The 16,558-nt window shown below is 43.3% G+C and overlaps 2 protein-coding genes across 5 annotated transcripts in view; one reads left to right on the top strand and one right to left on the bottom strand.

The window, feature by feature from the left end:
• The window catches only part of LOC307098821 (acylphosphatase-1), a 41,679-nt gene extending 40,094 nt beyond the window's left edge, over positions 1 to 1,585 (top strand). For all 4 annotated transcript variants that reach the window (XM_079769921.1, XM_079769923.1, XM_079769920.1 and 1 more), the window contains one exon: positions 1,186 to 1,585. In XM_079769921.1, coding sequence (XP_079626047.1) covers positions 1,186 to 1,305 — 120 coding nt within the window. In that variant the 3' untranslated portion in view covers positions 1,306 to 1,585. The remainder of the gene's footprint in view (positions 1 to 1,185) is intronic.
• Positions 1,586 to 9,362: 7,777 nt separating this feature from the next.
• On the bottom strand, positions 9,363 to 16,291 carry EIF2B2 (eukaryotic translation initiation factor 2B subunit beta). The gene is made up of 8 exons (XM_079769928.1): positions 16,042 to 16,291; positions 15,802 to 15,922; positions 15,512 to 15,660; positions 14,165 to 14,328; positions 13,427 to 13,522; positions 12,262 to 12,399; positions 10,992 to 11,058; positions 9,363 to 9,800 (listed from the first exon to the last, which is right to left on the bottom strand). The coding sequence occupies exons 1-8, from the start codon at positions 16,202 to 16,204 to the stop codon at positions 9,643 to 9,645; spliced, it is 1,056 nt and encodes a 351-aa protein (XP_079626054.1). The 5' UTR covers positions 16,205 to 16,291; the 3' UTR covers positions 9,363 to 9,642.
• Between the last annotated feature and the right edge of the window lie 267 nt (positions 16,292 to 16,558).

Genomic DNA, 16,558 nt, shown 5'->3' with positions numbered 1-16,558 from the left:
GCCCTTCCCTGCAGACCTGGGTTCCCCCCCCCCCCAACTGCCCTCCCCTACAGACCCGGTCACCCCTAACTGCTCTCCCCTGCAGGCCCCGTTGCCCCCAACTGCCCTCCCCTGCAGGCCTGGTCGCTCCCACCTGCCCTCCCCTGCAGGCCTGGTCTCCCCCAACTGCCCTCCCCTGCAGGCCTGATCACCCCCAACTGCCCTCCCTTGCAGGCCTGGTCCCTCCCAACTGCCCTCCCCTGCTGGCCTGATCACCCACCACTGCCCTCCCCTGCCAGCCATCTTGTGGCAGCCATCTTGTGTCCCCATGGGGATGGCCATCTTGTGTGTTGGAGTGATGGTCAATTTGCACATTACTCTTTTATTAGATAGGATGTTTTTAAATCCTCACATGAGGATATGTTTTTATTGATTTTAGAGAGAGAGGAATGAAGAGGGAGAGAGAGAGAGACATTGATGAGAGAGAGACATCAATCAGTTACCTCCTGTACACACCAGGGATCGAACTCACAACCTAGGCATGTGCCCTGACTGGGAATTGGATCTGAAACCTTTTGGCATATGGGGGATGATGCTCCAACCAACTGAGCCACTTGGCCGGGGCCTAAATCTTTTCTTTTGCTTACCTTTCCTGCTAAGGGCTATAAAGTCTTTTCTTGTATGGAGTTTTCAGGTATTGATGTTTTCTGACTAATCCAGTAGATTTTACTCTATTAAAAACTTCTTTTGTACCTGGCCGGTGTGGCTCAGTGGTTGAGTGTCAACCTAGAATCAGGAGGTCACAATTCGATTCCTGGTCAAGGCACATGCCCAGGTGTGGGCTTGATACCCAGGAGGGGGCGTGCGGAAGACAGCCAATCAATAGTTCTCTCTCACCATTGATGTTTCTATCTCTCCCTCTCCCCTCCTCTCTGAAATCAATAAAAACCTATTACAAACACACACACACACCCTTTTTGCTTTACATGACAGTGAAAAAAATGAAAAAAAGTTTTGTCCTTATTCCTGAAGAGATGGGGATCTAGACTTAAAGTTTTCAGTCCCACTTATCTTAGGAAATCTATACTCTCTCTGAACCCAGAAATTAGAAATCTAAACAAATTTGAATAGTGATAATTAGGAAATACTTATATGCCATATGGCTTTTCCTACTGGTAATTGGAATTACTTTCTTTCTTCCCATAGATTAAACCCAATCTTGCAAAACTTCGCAAAATGGCCCAGGCCTGGCGTCTCTTTAGAAAAGAAGGATGTGATACAAGGCAAAGCCTGCAGGTATCCATGCCTCCTTGTGAGCCACTATGAGAACAGAATTACTGATCTATAAGGAACCAAAAGGGATGCTAACTATATGCCTCTGAGCAGAGAGCATAAACAACAGGTACCAGCAGTCTTGACCGAAGCAGCCCAGTGCACCCGAGCAACATGTCAGTCTTCCTTGAGCCGATGATCCCTCTAGTTGAGTAGTCAGATGGAATTCAAGCCTAAAGACACTTCATTCATTTGCATCCATGGACACAGGAGGATGCCCTATAATATCTACTTTTTGTAACTTATTTAGGGATAAAATTTAATGATTGTCTGATTGGTTGGTTTGTTTATGGTTTTCTTGGGATGTGGGTTTTAGTTTGTTTTGCAATTTTTTCCAGCCTCATAATTTGCATTGATGTTAATTTACCTAATGCTGAACTCCCAGGAATCAAGTCCACCCCCTAGACTGCCCAGGGCCATGCTCTAGCTTTCCCCTCCCTTCACTTCCCTCTGCTGCTGCTTTACATTCTAAATCTCAGACTTAAAGAGTTTCTCTACCCTCAATAAAACCGCTCTCTGTAGTCTTCCATCAGACCTATAGTTAGATTATTTTAGGGATAAAAACTATTGATAAGAGAAATAAGAATAAGGATAGAATAGAGAAATTAAAGTTCTTTTCTTCATTTTTTGTTTTATTGTCACTTTAAAAAATTCAGAGTAATGTTGTTCATATTCCAGAGTAGTAAAATGATGAAAGTACTATGAACTTTTTTTAAAATAGGTTTTGTACTTTATAAAGTATCTATGTGAAAGCAATTTTCATATCAAAATGCAGCATTTACTCTTTCAACCTAACCAGGTGTGTTCTCTACATTTTTTCAGGAGTCAGGGTTCTTTTGTTCCCTTTCAAATTATATCTTGGTTTTATTACAATATGTGTATCTAATTGCCTCATAATTTCATTTGGGATTTTTCTGCAAATGCTTGTTATGCCACTTTTAACTTGTATTTCCCCCACCTATTTAGATGACTTGATTTCTGGTTAATAAGACTCAATAGACTAAAGTCCTATAGCAGGGAAAAAGGCAAAAGAAACAGCTGGCAATGTTTATTGCAACTGGGATGTTATACAATGAAAAAGATGATGCAATGAAAATTTCCACTTTTTTATTTCCTGACCAGCCTGCTCAAATTGGCCTTTGTATCAGTGGAATTATTTTCCTCCTTTTTAAATACAGGAAACAAACTAGTGCTCATGGAAGAAAAGTTTGTTTGCCAATAGCCCTGCAGTGAATCTTACAGGAGCAATGAAGTATTGCATTCATTAGTGTGTGCCTCAGCGAAGGCTCACGGAAAGCCTTCACTGGTTTTCAGGGGGATCCTTGTAGAATTACATAATTGGGACTCTGAAGAATAGGCACCACTGTCTGGAAATGGTCTTTATTCTTCTAAATACCCATAGACGGTTTCATAGCTGGGAGAGAGGACCGCAGAAAGGAGGGTGCTTTCAGGGGGATTTGCAAGGCTGTCAGGGGCTCTGCCTCCAGGCCCAGCGGGGGTGCCCTGGCCTCTGGACCTCTGTCTCCACTCTCCAGAGCTACATGGAGGCCAACTGTCTTGGGAGTTTTGAAATCTTTTCAGATCAGACCAATGTGTAGGATTTAAAAAAATGTTACAATACCTCTTATATAAGGACAATGGGGTGCAATTTCAAAAGGTTTTGCTATAATCCCAAACCACTGTTTACTGGAAATTAAGAGAGGATTCGAAAAAGTTCTCCATAAATTATGTAACCAATTTTTCTAGCTAGCCTGGATCAATCAATGTAAGAGATAATTATCCTATTTTATTTTATTTTTATTTATTTATTTATTTAAAATATATTTTATTGATTCTTTTACAGAGAGGAAGGGAGAGGGAGAGAGTTAGAAACATCGATGAGAGAGAAACATCAATCAGCTGCCTCCTGCACACCCCCTACTGGGGATGTGCCCACAACCAAGGTACATGCCCTTGACCGGAATCGAACCCAGGACCCCTGAGTTCACAGGCTGACACACTATCCACTGAGCCAAACCGGTTAGGGCATTATCCTATTTTAATAATTTATAAACTCAGTAGCATGTATCAGCATAAAACCAACCTATTAGCCAAAAATATCTAACATTACTTTGATTATTGCCTATTAGGGTTCTGTTCTGGTTTGTTTTTAACTCAAGTGCCATAAGAGTAAAGATACATTTAAATTTTCCAATTTATCAATGGAATTATTCCATTGATACAAAGGCCAATTTGAGCAGGCTGGTCAGGAAATACAAAAAATTGAAATTCTCATTGCAACATCTTTTTCATCATTTTTAAGGTTTACAAAATAATTTTTATATACCTTTGCTATCTTATTTGAATTTCCTGGTAACCTATGAGATAAGGTGTATTATTCTCCCCATTTTACAGAGGGGGGGTAAAGCTGAAAAATATTAAGTGATATTATCTAAGATCACACAGCTAGTAAGTAAAGCTGAGAGCGGTAACCAAGTTTTCTAGCTCCAGTAAAAAGAATAGCTACCATGTATACATTATTTCAGTCCTTACAACAGTCCTCTTTGGAAGCGAGTATCTCTTTTTTACAGTGAGCTACTAAGGCTCAGAGATGTTAACTAGTTTGCTGAGGACCTACCTAAGAGAGCCGGAATTCAGACCCAGGGCTGTGTGACTTTACATTATACACTCCTTCCCATTATTACCTCCATATCCTGCTCTATGTATTTTTAATTTATTAGTGATTTATCAGTTTGAAATTTAGTAGTTCATTTTTATTAGATTCTGGTTGGTGGAGGCTTCATTAACTTCAGAGTAAAACCTGAGAGATGAGATGGGCAGTGAAGTTGTTCTTGAGAGTTCCTATTTTTGGTAATATCTTTCAAATTTTTATTGAGAAATAAAGGTACATAACTAAGAAACGTATATAACTAGTAGCTGTAGTCAGGGAGAAAGGCAAGGAAACTGATGATAGAATATGGTAACTTCTAGGTTTAGAGATCATCGAGTTACCAGCTGTATCTTGATTATTGAGATAAGAATCTGTCAGAATTGAGGCTAAAGCGGGCAATAGGAGAGGTCTCAGAAAGCTTAGTGTGTAGGCTAAAAGGAAGGGGAGAGACTGAGGAGAGGGCTAGGGCAAGGTTCTGAATGTAGCTGGGCATCTGGAACTCCACAAGTAGTTGACAATGGAGAGGTCTTAGCAATCAGACTTTGGAGCAAGGCAAAGGGTCAGAACAAATGAACAGCTGGGATCTGAGTCTAACAGAGGGAAAAAAACAAGTCAACCAGAACAGGGCCAAGGAGGGGGCCAAGTTCTAGAGATGTGTAGGGGGCTGAGGAAGTCCTGCCAAGTGAGAACAGATGCAGCCAGTCAGTTCCTAGAGAGCACTGACAGCCAAGCTCAGCTGACGCTTCACCGGTAACAGCACATCTGAGAGAAGGGAATGGCATTTTCTGGCACAAAGAACTTTCTCCCTGCTCCCACCTGAAGTCCCACCCCGTTCCATCAAAACTCTTTACAAAAGCAGGTTAACAATGAGAACTGACTGGCATGTTTGCCACTGTATGTCCTATTTTCACCCTCCCTGAGCTGAAGCTGCTCATTAACAGTGAGATGGCAAAAAGATGAGCTCAGAAGAGAGGAAAAGAAGTCTGGGAAACCAAAAATCTGGATAATGTGTACCAAATAATCTCTTCCTTCAATCCCTCCATTAATTCCTTTATTCATCTTTCAGTAACTCCTGAGTCCCTCCTAAATGTATTGCATCAGAAATTGTGGAGGGTATAAAGAAAGAAGGGGTTATCCTATGGCTTGGTATTTTTCAAACGCTTGGGCATTTTCAACGCATGCCCATTTGTCAAAGAGCACTCAGAAATATTTGATAAAGTTCAGGCAACCCCATCAAACCCGTGGGAATCTGAGTGTCTTACATATTGGAATCTATGGAGCCAGGAAGCTAGTGACTCAAGTAGCAGTCTGAAGAAGCTAGATTTGGCCTGACTCTGCCCACACAACTTGCCTGACTAAACAAGTGCTCTTGTTCCCTTCAAAAGCAAGTAATGATGGTCCCACAAAAAAGTGGTGTGGAGTTAGCTACTGTTATTAGTTTATCATTATTCAAGGTAGCTCATCACCTCTCTTTTGTAGTAGTAAATTGCAGAATTTAACATATAGATTATGAATTTCAGGAATCTTATCAAGTTTTTTCTAGGCAGGTCTTAATTCTAAATGTAACATGCCTGAAAAAAACAAAAACCACTACTGAAAGGCTCCTTCTCTTCCACACAGTATCCTCCTATATAATAAAAGGCTAATATGCAAATCAACCAAATGGCAGAAGGACCAGTCGCTATGATGCACACTGACCACCAGGGGGCAGACGCTCAATGCAGGAGCTTCCCCCGGTGGTTAGTGCATTCCCATGGGGAGCACCGCTCAGCCAGAAGCCGGGCTCAGAGCTGGCAAGCACAGTGGCAGTGGTGGGAGCCTCTCCTGCCTTCATGGCCTTGCCAAATCTAGCTTCTTCAGACTGCTACTTGAGTCACTAGCTTCCTGGCTCCATAGATTCCAATATGTAAGACACTCAGATTCCCACGGGCTTTGATGGGGTTGCCTGAACTTTATCAAATGTTTCAGACATCCCGAGTGCCCCCAGACTGCGCGAGGGCACAGGCTGGACTGAGGGACCCCCCCCCCCCCCCCCCCGCTCCAGTGCAAGAATTTCGTGCACTGGGCCTTTAGTTTAATATAAACATCAAGCAATCATCATTTCAAGTGTGGTTAGGCTCAAATGCTGCCCTGCACTGTGAGAGTGGTGTGAAGACTGAAAGCTTAAGACTATAGCTCTTTATTAATAATAATTGCTTAGCCATTGCACAATACCCTGGAACAGCTGTTTGGTGAATGAAAGAATAATTCAAAGCAAAGCAGAGCAGGCCAGATATAAAACACTTCCAAGGCACATTTCAAAATAGCTCCTTTATGTGAACTAGGTGCATGTCTGCAGAGGGAGTTTTTGTGAGGACAGGTGGATAATATGGGGCCTTTACAATAATTACATCACCATCTGGCCCCATCTTTATAAAGGCAAAGCAGTTCTGCTGTACTGAGTTTTACATATGTGGTATTATAGAGCCACATAGCTCAACGACAAAACGGTGTGACTAGCAGCCTTCATTAACCCACACACTGATGCAACAGATTGCTTTGAGAAATGGGTTTGAAGCACATCTGTGAAACTTATGATCCTATGGGTACTGGCATTTATTTCTTTGAGGTATCACTTTACACTTAAGTTTTTCTTGGTAGAGTATTTTTCAGAGACTTCTTTTTTGAGGCTAAATTAGGAATTTCTGTTCCTTATTTGAGTTCCAAGAATTGTGCCTTTCCTGCCCTCCGCCCAAATTGGAAGATACAAACCGTGGGAAAAAGTGTCTTTACAAACTGTATTGAGTAAGTTATCTAACTTGGTTTATTTAGCATAGTCAGGAAACCTTTCACATGCTTGGCATCCTTTCTATTATTTCTCTCTAAGCTAAAACAGTTTTGTTTTTTGTTTTTTAATGAGTTTCTGGGTTCTTACTGCGAAGGTGGGGAGTAAGGTGGGCACAAGGCTGACAGGTAGTAAGTCAATGTGAAACTCCTGTTTCTTCCTGTTCAGATCAGTCTCCCTTTCCAATATTTACTCTTCCTCAAGTAGGAAGAGGGAGTGCGGAAAAGAGAAAAAAATGAGACATATAAATAGCTTTGTGGGACTTACTTGAAGTCTAAAGAATATTCATTTATGCAGTTATGTTCTAGGCACTGAAAAGCTGACCGAAAAGAGAACCTCTACCCCTGTAACCTTCATCCATCCCAGTTATGCCTGAGAAGGATGTTGGTGCTAATTTTAACCGGGAGACTAAGATGCACAAAGAACAAGTATCATAAAGCATTTTTGGAGCCAGAAACATTTAAGTTCCTTGACTCACTGCGGCTCTTACTCCAGACCACACAATTATATCCAAGTGAATTGCTGTTAGAATTAGTGCCTTCTGAGGAGACGATTGCTCGTAATTGGCAGCTATAAACCACTTCACTGAGAAAGCTGGGGTCTTAGATGCTGTGAGAAATAATTGATAGACTGAGGCCTGAGTGAGTCAGGCTCTTGTGAGTCATAGCACTTTTAGGTCAGTCTTTTAGACTGACTCTCCAGATCTTGCTTTTTTTCCTCCCTCAGGGAAGGCAAGTGCCCCAAGGCAAAGAGCTAAGTAGATATCAAAAGAGTAGAGTGCCTCTGGCCAATGTTTACCCAAGTGTGGTTATCAAATCCCCTGTTAAAAGTCCCGTGGGGTGCTTGTTAAACGTGCAGACTCCTGCTGCTCTTTCCACCCCACCGCCTAGAGGCAGGAGGCCAGCCTCTGAGACAAGCATTCCAGGGGGTTTCCCTGCACACTCAAATCTGCCTTGGACTTCTGCTTCCCAAACACACAGATCACCTGGATAACCTGGGGAGACTTTTTAAAAGATGTAATTACTAAAGTAGTACACATAAAATATGGAAACAATATATAAGCATACTAAAAAAAATTAGATGTCTTCCTGCTTGCCAATGTTTGGTGTTATTCTGACTTTTATCCTATGCAAATACATGTTTTGTTTTTTTAAATATATTTTATTGATTTTTTACAGAGAGGAAGAGGGAGGGATAGAGAGTTAGAAACATCAGATGAGAGAGAAACGTCGATCAGCTGCCTCCTGCACACCCCCTTACTGGGGATATGCCTGCAACCCAGGTACATGCCCTTGACTGGAATCGAACCTGGGACCCTTCAGTCCGCAGGCCGACGGCTCTATCCACTGATCCAAACCAGTTAGGGCTACATGTTTTGTTTTAATGAAGGATCATATTAAGCATGTTGCTCTGCAGCTTGCTTTGTTTCCCATCTTGTTTTTAACAATATAAAATGGACTTTCTTACAAATCTATGCCATTCATTAACACAAGGCTCATATATCAAATGCCTTACAGGGGTTAGGCAGATAACATAAATAAGTTAAATGGAGCAGGGAAGAACTGCAGAAAACTGGAGGTTTTCCATTTAATGAAATGAGAAGCTACCCAACTCTAGCCAACTGCTGCCTCTTGGGAATGTGGATTCAGAATCGCCAGACCTTCTGAGTTCTCAAAAGAAGCAAGAAATTAAATTTGTTTAATGTGCAATCTCCAGATATTTAAGTATTGATAACGAATTCAAATTAAATACTGGGTGAACCAGCCAAAATGTCTTCAATCCAGACACTGCCCTCAAGTCACCCTTTTGAAACCTCTAATGCAGTGGATATATAATCTTCCATGGTATGTCATTATTTTAAAACCTTTCTTGCTTTTAACTAACAGAATACAAAATGTTATTGCTGAACCCTTAAGCTATAATACAGCTGCTAAAATAGACAGTGTCGTCTATACCTTTGTGCGCTTGTACAAATAATTCTAGAAGTACAGATTCAAAACTGCCCTAGAAAAGACTGTACCAATTTACAATCCTATTAACAGTACATGAGGGAGTCCTTTTCTAGGGAGCTTTAAACAGATTCCCAGGTGCCACCCTGGAGATCAGATGTAGTGGGTCTGGGATGGAGCCCAAGAATGTTTGTTTTTTTAAGCTCCCAGATGGTTCTAATGATCAGAGAGGTTTTGGAACCACACTCTTAGATTACTAACAAGTTGTTTGGGACCATTTCCAGTAAATTATAAAGGAAACTGTAAATACTTCATTTGTACTTCTCTGTTTTAGACTGTTCCTAATTACAGCCCTCTATGGAAACACGAAAAGGCTCTGCTGCTGCTGTTTCAGGCATTTCAATCAGAGCAGAACAATAAATAAACCAAGTCAGGAACCTTCGAGCAGCTTTTATTGGCACAGCCCACGAAAAGGTGTGGTAGCCATTCTGAGCAAAAACCTGTATCCCAGCAAGCTGTTCAGTGTTATGTTTAACACACCACCGAACCAGAAAGTTTAAGTTCCTGAAACAGACACCCCAGGTCACTAAGAAGCTCCAAAAACAATAGGTTAAGCCCTGCTGCTCTGTTAAGACCTGAAAGGCAAACACGCAAACACACACACACACACACACACACACACACACACACTCTCTCTCTCTCTCTCTCTCTCTCTCTCTCTCTCTCTCTCTCTCTCCCCTCTGGATGTGCATCCTTGTTATAGGGTGACTAAAAAGGTACGCAATGGTATCCATTTTTTTAGGTTGACTCCAGTTCACTCCCCCAATACAAGGAAAATACATTTCAGCAGTGGCACTGAAGTCTCCATTCTGTGTTTGCTAAGCAGTTTCTGCTTAGGACGAGTGGTGTCATAGGACATGATCATCAGGATGGTACAGTTCACTCATCAGGCGGTAGATGTAGGAAGGTGCGTTCCCACCAATGTTGGAGATAAAGAGGGTAATGAGCTCTGGGGGAACATAGTCAAACACAGGGCAATGAACGCTGACTTTCTCCAGAATGTCCCCTGAAAGGCAATCACAGGTTATAAAGATAAAATTGAGGATCCTGCTCTAGTGGTTTAGTAGCATATAGATTCTAGGCTCAATAATGCAGGCATACTTGCTACCCCAAGGAAGGGAAGCTGCGACAAATGCAAACCAGAACAGATGACTTCAGATCATAATCCCTGTTTAAAACTATCCAATGCTTTTCTTTAGCCCTTAGAATAGAATTCAAACTTGGGATTGCAACCTTCAAGATCCCACCACACTACACTAATTACAAATCATACCAGTCTAGCTCTTGCTCATGCCTCTCCAGTCATATGGCCACTTTCCCCCCAAATGGCTAAACATGTACCTAACTCAGTCCCTTTGCACCAATGCCTGGAAAACTCTCCCCTTGACCTTCACGTGAGGCTCTACGCATTCAGAACTCAGCTGAAATGTCATCTCATTAAGACACTTCTCCAATCTAAGGTAGTCTCCTAGCCACTTTCTATCTCATCATTAGTTTTTTTCTCGAAAGCATCCCATGACCTGACATTTCATTGTCCATCTGCTGCAACAGAATGTAAGCCCTGTGGGAGCAGGGCCTATCTGTATTGGTCATTGTCATGTCCCTAGTGCCTAGAATAGTGCCAGGTATATAGTTGGTGCTCAATAGATGTAAATATTTCTGAAAGAATGAATATTTAAATAAATGGATGAAGTTATTCAATTTCCAAGAAGAATTAGCACCCCAAATACTATGCTTTGCTCCTTTGTTTAAGGCCATGTTAACTTGATGAGGCTCATTGAACACAGCTGCTGCCTCAGAAGTCAGAGAAAGGACCCCAACACACAAAGGGTATTATCCAAGTTATAGGCAAGTTGTGTAAGTCAGAACATTTCAGAGCCCGCTTCCTTTGGCAGCCACATCACCAAAATGACTTCTGACAGCAACCGAAAACAAGTACATTTCCCACTGGGTTGTTGCCTGTGTCTCAAACAACATGCAAAGCCGAACCCAGTCAGTGCTGGGTGATCCAACCCACCAGAGTCCCAATAACTCACCTAAACTAGATCAGGTCTCCAGGCACTCTAAGGTGCTGAAGAGAACAGTCCCTACAATAAGTATGATAAAAAGCACAACCTGGTAGCATTAAATTCCACTGACCACCGAAACCAAAACCAAAATTCCAAACACACACACACACACACACACACTTTTTTACCTTCTGTGAAGGGCAGAACTTCTTCAGGAGCCACAAACTTATTAAATGAATCTTCTTCATTGGGGAACTGGAAAAGAAAAAAATTTTTTTAAAAAAAGACCCAGCAATTCTATTTCTAGGTATTAAAAAAATATATGTTCACACAGAAACCTGTACACATATGCTAATAGCAACATTATTCACAAAAGCCAAAAGGTAGAAATAACCCAAATGCCAATCAAGAGATGAACAGATAAACTGTGGTATATCCATACACTGGAATATTATTCAGTCATAAAAAGAAACCAAGTACTGTGCTATAACTCAGATGAACTTAGAAAACATTATGCTAAGCGAAAGGGCCCTTATTGTATTCTTTTCATATAAAATATCCAAAATAGGCCTGGCTCAGTAGTTGAGAGTCAACCCATGCACCAAGAGGTCACTGGTTCAATGGGTTTGGGACTTGATCCCCAGTAGGGGTTATGCAGGAAGCAGCCGATGGATGTTTCTCTCTCATCAATGTTCTGATCTCTCTCTGTTCCTCTCTCTCTCTCTCTCTCAAATCAATAAAAACATATTTTAAAACAAACAAACAAACAAAAAAAACCCCCATACAAACAAAACAGGCAACCCCACAGAGACAGAAAGCAGATTAGTGATTACTAGGAGATGAGGCCAGGGGAGAAAAGGGAATGATTACTTAATGGGTACAGAGTGTTTTCCTGGGATGTAGAAAAAGTTTTGAAACTACAGAGTGGTAGATGCACAATGCTGTGAATGTAGTAAATGCTACTGAACATTTTAAAATGGTTAATTACATGTTATGTAAATTATACCTCAAAAATATAGAGACCTATAAATAGATTGACATTTTCAAAGCAAATAGTTTTATCACTAATGAAATGACTCTTCAGTTAGTAACTCATATTCAGGCTTCAGAGGACAGTCCCTGGAACTATGACAAATAAAACAAATTGTATGTTCCTAGTTTTAACTTGCTTGGCATTCTGAGAAGTGGTCAGGGTGATGAGGAGTGGTGGCAATGTAAACAGTGGGCCTTCCCCAACTATGTATCGTCCTGACCTTCCAATTTTGACTTCTTAAAGCTGACAGGTTATAAATATCAACTGTTTTTCCTGGATCAAGACTCATGTGGCTTTTTCCAGCCTCCACTGGATCTAATCCATCGAGAGAATGCAGATAAGAGAAGTCCTAGAGTAGGTTGAAGGCCCAGAGATCAAGCGTACCCTTTGGCTTCCTTATCTCTGTTAAAGGCAGACAGACATACCTGTGGGGAAAGCTTGAACATAGGGGCACAGACGATGAGTGGGGTGGAATGGTGTTTTGCTGCCAATGCTAGAGTATGAGTTCCTGTTACAGCTCTCAGGGCACCATTTGCCAGGATGGTCTTCGTGCCAATGATCACCTTTGAGACAGGAAGAAAAATGAGACAGGATGGAAGGCGGGAGAGGTTGGGTGGGTGGGAGGTAATCAACCAAGGACCTTGTATGCATATATGCATGGCCCATGGACACAGACAATGGAGAGGTGAGGGCCTGGTTGGGGGGGGGGTGGGGGAAGAGGGAGGGGAGGTAGGCTCGCGGTCAGTGGGGGGAAAAGGGGGACATATGTAATACTTTCAACAATAAAGAATTATTAAATTTGAAAAAAAATGTCAGCCATCCCAGGGATAAAGCCTTAACAGGATTGGGCACAACAGCCTAACTGTCAGACCTGAGTCTTGGCCTCCTGAGGGGTCACATAGAATAGAAAGAAAAGGATTCTAGGCTTTGGACCACAGTTCAAGCTTAAAAGTGGGTTCTCAAGGAAAAAGTGAACAAAGTACAGAACAGGAAACTGCAATATCTACTTTTAGCCTTGTCTCTAAAAACCTATATGCCACACCTCCTGAGAAGTGGGGAGCTTTTCTCATTTTCCATCTACCACCGCCAAGCTCTTTGAGCATAAGGGGGGAGCCCTCTACTGGATCCCTAGTAGCTAACCTGCTTAGGGTAGTCCCACTTCATTCTTTCAATGCTTTAACCAAAGAGAGGCTATTCCAAATGAGGACCAATGATATAGACAAAGGGAAAATAATTCAGTTAATAGAGTTGAAGTATGTATTTTCAATGCCCGTGGCTCAGTGGTTGAGTGTCGACCTATGATCAGGAAGTCACGGTTCGATTCCCAGTCAGGACATGTGCCCAGGTTGCGGGCTCGGTCCCCAGTGTGGAGTGTGCAGGAGGCAGCCAATCAATGATTCTCTCTCATCATTGATGTTTTTATCTCTCTCTCCCTCTCCCTTCCTCTCTGAAATAAATAAAATCAATAAAAAAAATATATTTTTAAAAAGGTGCTAAAACCTCTTCCCATGGGTATTATAAAAGAAACTAAAAATCAATATTTTAGAGGTATAATCTTCATAAATTCAACATAACTCCAAACACACCCACCTTATTGACTCTTGACATCACAGCAAAAATGGCGGCATCAGTCATGACAGTTGTCTCAATACCTGCTTTAGACAAATTGACTGCCATTTCGTGACCCTGCAGAAGGAGAGAGAGGCTGATTGATGCTGGGACAAAGAGTGAGAGAGAGTGAAAGACCTCTCAAATGTAACTGGATCTGGGCATAATTTGTAATACTGAGCATATCCAACACACAATTTTCAACATATAATTAACTCATTGTTGTGCCTGTAGTAGGTATTCTTTGGTAAGCTGCAAGGAAGCCCAGAGAAAGCTAATAAATGTTTAATACTCCACAGCAGTGCCAAAACTGGAAATACTACTTGCTTGCATAATCAGGCATCGCTGATGAGAGCTTCTGGCTCATTATTTTACAACATTCTGCCTCCTTATAGATTTCCTTTCTTGAAACCTATTTTTATCTAGGGATTAAGTGAGGTTAGACCAAGACTTGGTCATCCTCAAGGTAATTTACCCTATTTGAATTCTTAAAAAACACACCTATGTTTATCTTTTGATGGACCCAGCAGTTCACCCAACTTTCTTAAACCAATGTTTAAGAATGTTCACAGAATGAACAACTTGAAAATTCCCTTAATCTTTTACTGATCTTCTCAATGTCTTGCTTATCAATTCAAAGTTAGCATGGGTCCCATCTATCACTCCGTTATTCTCTCCTCAGTTTTCATTTTTCTTAGCACCTCCCGCAGTCCCCCCTACCTGACAGAAAGGAGCGCACTCTGCCACAATGACATGGAATTTCCTCTTCCGTGCAGCCTCTTTGAGGAAGGCCTCTACTGTTCGGGAGAAGCCAATGGTCATGATCACCTCATTAGAGTGGATGTGCTCCAGAGCCTGGGCTGCAATGTTCTCCGTTGTCCCTTCTGCAAGAACAGCCAGTTTTACAAGGAAAATATGAAACCGTCATGCCACAACATGGACAGACATGACAGAGCACCAAAGGGAACGTGTGGCCATCACACAGACTGCCCACCTAGCTGGTGCTGGTAACAGGGGGTTTACAAACTTAATATGAAATGTCACATTTTCTTAAAAACCCTGCTCCTCTGAGATCTTCTGTCTCCCAAGTCCTCAGCCTGCCCTCCTTTGCAGCAGTGCCCCCTCATCATCAACTTAGCTCCCTGCCCTGGCATGACACCAGCTCCCTTACAAATGATTTTGAAGACAATGACTTCAGGCAAGAAATGATCCATTCTGGGAAATCCTACAGTGCTGAGAATGGGGTAAACAGTACTTCCCCTTAAAAAACATCATCCCAAAGGTGGCCACACCTCCATCTGAGAGGGAGGCTACAGAAGAAAAATAGGGAAGGAATTTAGAAGCAGCAGCTCAGTGTACAGACCCAGCTTCTTCCTCCCCTGAAGAACTCTGATTGCAATAAGTACCTGCAGGTCTCCTGGTTCACAAAGAAAAGGGGAATGGAGGTGGTGTGAGTGGGTATAAAAATCAAGAGGAAGTTTAGTGAAGGAGGATCTACTAGCTATGGTTTTAGAGAGTCCATTTTCTTTAAATGAAAATAAAGCATCCTGGCTGGTTTCTCTCAGTGGTTAGAGCACTGGCCTGAGGACTGAAGGATTGTGGGTTCGATTCCAGTCAAGGGCACATACCTCGGTTGCAGGCTTGTGCCCCATGCAGGAGGCAACCAACCAATCAATGTGTCTCTCTCATTGATGTTTTTCACGCTGTCTCTCTTTCCCTTCTACTCTCTCTAAAAATAAATGGAAAAAATATCCTCAGATGAGGATTAACAACAACTACAAAAAAATTTTTTTGAAGAAAGAAAAGAAAGCCCTGTCCTAGTGGAGTCTCTGCCACAGTGGATTTGCAATCTACAAAGGTTTGGTCTGTCAGGAAATGTAGAGCCCTACACCTGTTATCTTAGTCCTACCACCTGTTCCAACCCTCCCTCATCAGGATGGAGGGGAAACCTCTGGAAACCAGAGTACTAGGTATGCCCATCTCTGCTGATGAACAACGCCGAGGGACTCTGTTGTCCCCTCATTTTTCTGCATCCGGTCCCGCCCACCTAGGGATCAGGACTCTTACCCAGTTCCACAAGCAGCTCATTAATTGCCTCAATGATGTTGGACTGGAGTTGGGCATAAGGAGAGCTGAAATCCTCGCTTAGGCCTCCGGATGTCAAGAGTTTGTGTAGGGACTCCTGCTGGTCGCTCTCGTCGCTGCGTCCGTGGAGTCTGCGGAGGCAACAAGACCACAGGAGGTGAGAAGGCGCCGTGATGGGCAACAAGACCTGTTGAGCTCCAATAAAGGCTCCCAGGGGGCTCGTGCCAACAGCGTCACGGGATCCAAACCGGAGCCCAGGACAGGGGCCTGACCTGCCATACTCCTCCCGGATGATCCTGAGCACTCTCCGCACCATGTTGCCCACGGTGGTCTCGGAGGGCTGCGCGGCCGTCATCCTCCGGCCTTCTCTGCGGATTAGCTCCATCAGCTCCCCTGAAGTCCAAGGCAGAAAGGGTGAGCAGAGCAAGTGCTCCGGGAGGCCTGGGCGACTCTCCGCCGGGAATGGAGAACGGAAAGTGGGGAGGGACGCCACGGAGCTAGGCCTGCCTTACCTGCGTTGCTCCAGCGGTGGTCCATGATGATCCGGCGCAGCAGCCCCAGGGTCTCCCGAGCCATGTCCTCAGAGCTGCGCCGCCCGCCGCCCCGCTTCAGGGCCTCCACGAAACTCTCAATCCTCTCGGACAACTCCGAGGCCTTGTCCGCGGCTCCTGGCATCTTGAAAGAGGCCGCCGAGACCGCGGAATCCCCACCTGCACGACCTCCGAGTTTGCACTTCCGGGACGGACCAGGTCGGCTTCCGCTCCGCGAGGAAAACTCCAGTGGTGTATACGTCAGGCCACGCCCCTAGCTGTCGGAGCCAATCAGAGGCGCGGAGCTCCAGTTCAGTTACAGCCAAGGCTGTGCAAGCCTCTGGACCCGAGAAGCGCACTGGCCTTTGCTGGACCCTCGGACGCGACAGAGGTGATTCGAGAGTCCACCAGAGCTTGGCCTGTCCTGTTGCTATGGGAACAGCCTGCGGCCTTCTTTCCAGATCCCCTAGCTCCGGTGACTGCCCCATCTCCCGATACA

This window comes from Cnephaeus nilssonii (assembly GCF_951640355.1).
Source record: "Cnephaeus nilssonii genome assembly, chromosome: 4".
NCBI lineage: Eukaryota > Metazoa > Chordata > Mammalia > Chiroptera > Vespertilionidae > Cnephaeus > Cnephaeus nilssonii.
The sequence above is the reverse complement of the archived record's forward strand: the minus strand, read 5'-3'. Positions and strand labels throughout refer to the sequence as shown.

What these genes read in the sequence shown, in the direction of transcription:
- EIF2B2 (XM_079769928.1), bottom strand. Translation starts at nt 16,204, where the DNA reads ATGCCAGGAGCCGCGGACAAGGCCTCGGAGTTGTCCGAGAGGATTGAG. An exon ending in ATCCGGGAGGAGTATGGCAG is followed by an intron (nt 15,661 to 15,801) that starts GTCAGGCCCCTG and finishes TTGCCTCCGCAG; the next exon opens with ACTCCACGGACGCAGCGACG. An exon ending in TGTTCAAGCTTTCCCCACAG is followed by an intron (nt 11,059 to 12,261) that starts GTATGTCTGTCT and finishes TTTCTTTTCCAG; the next exon opens with TTCCCCAATGAAGAAGATTC.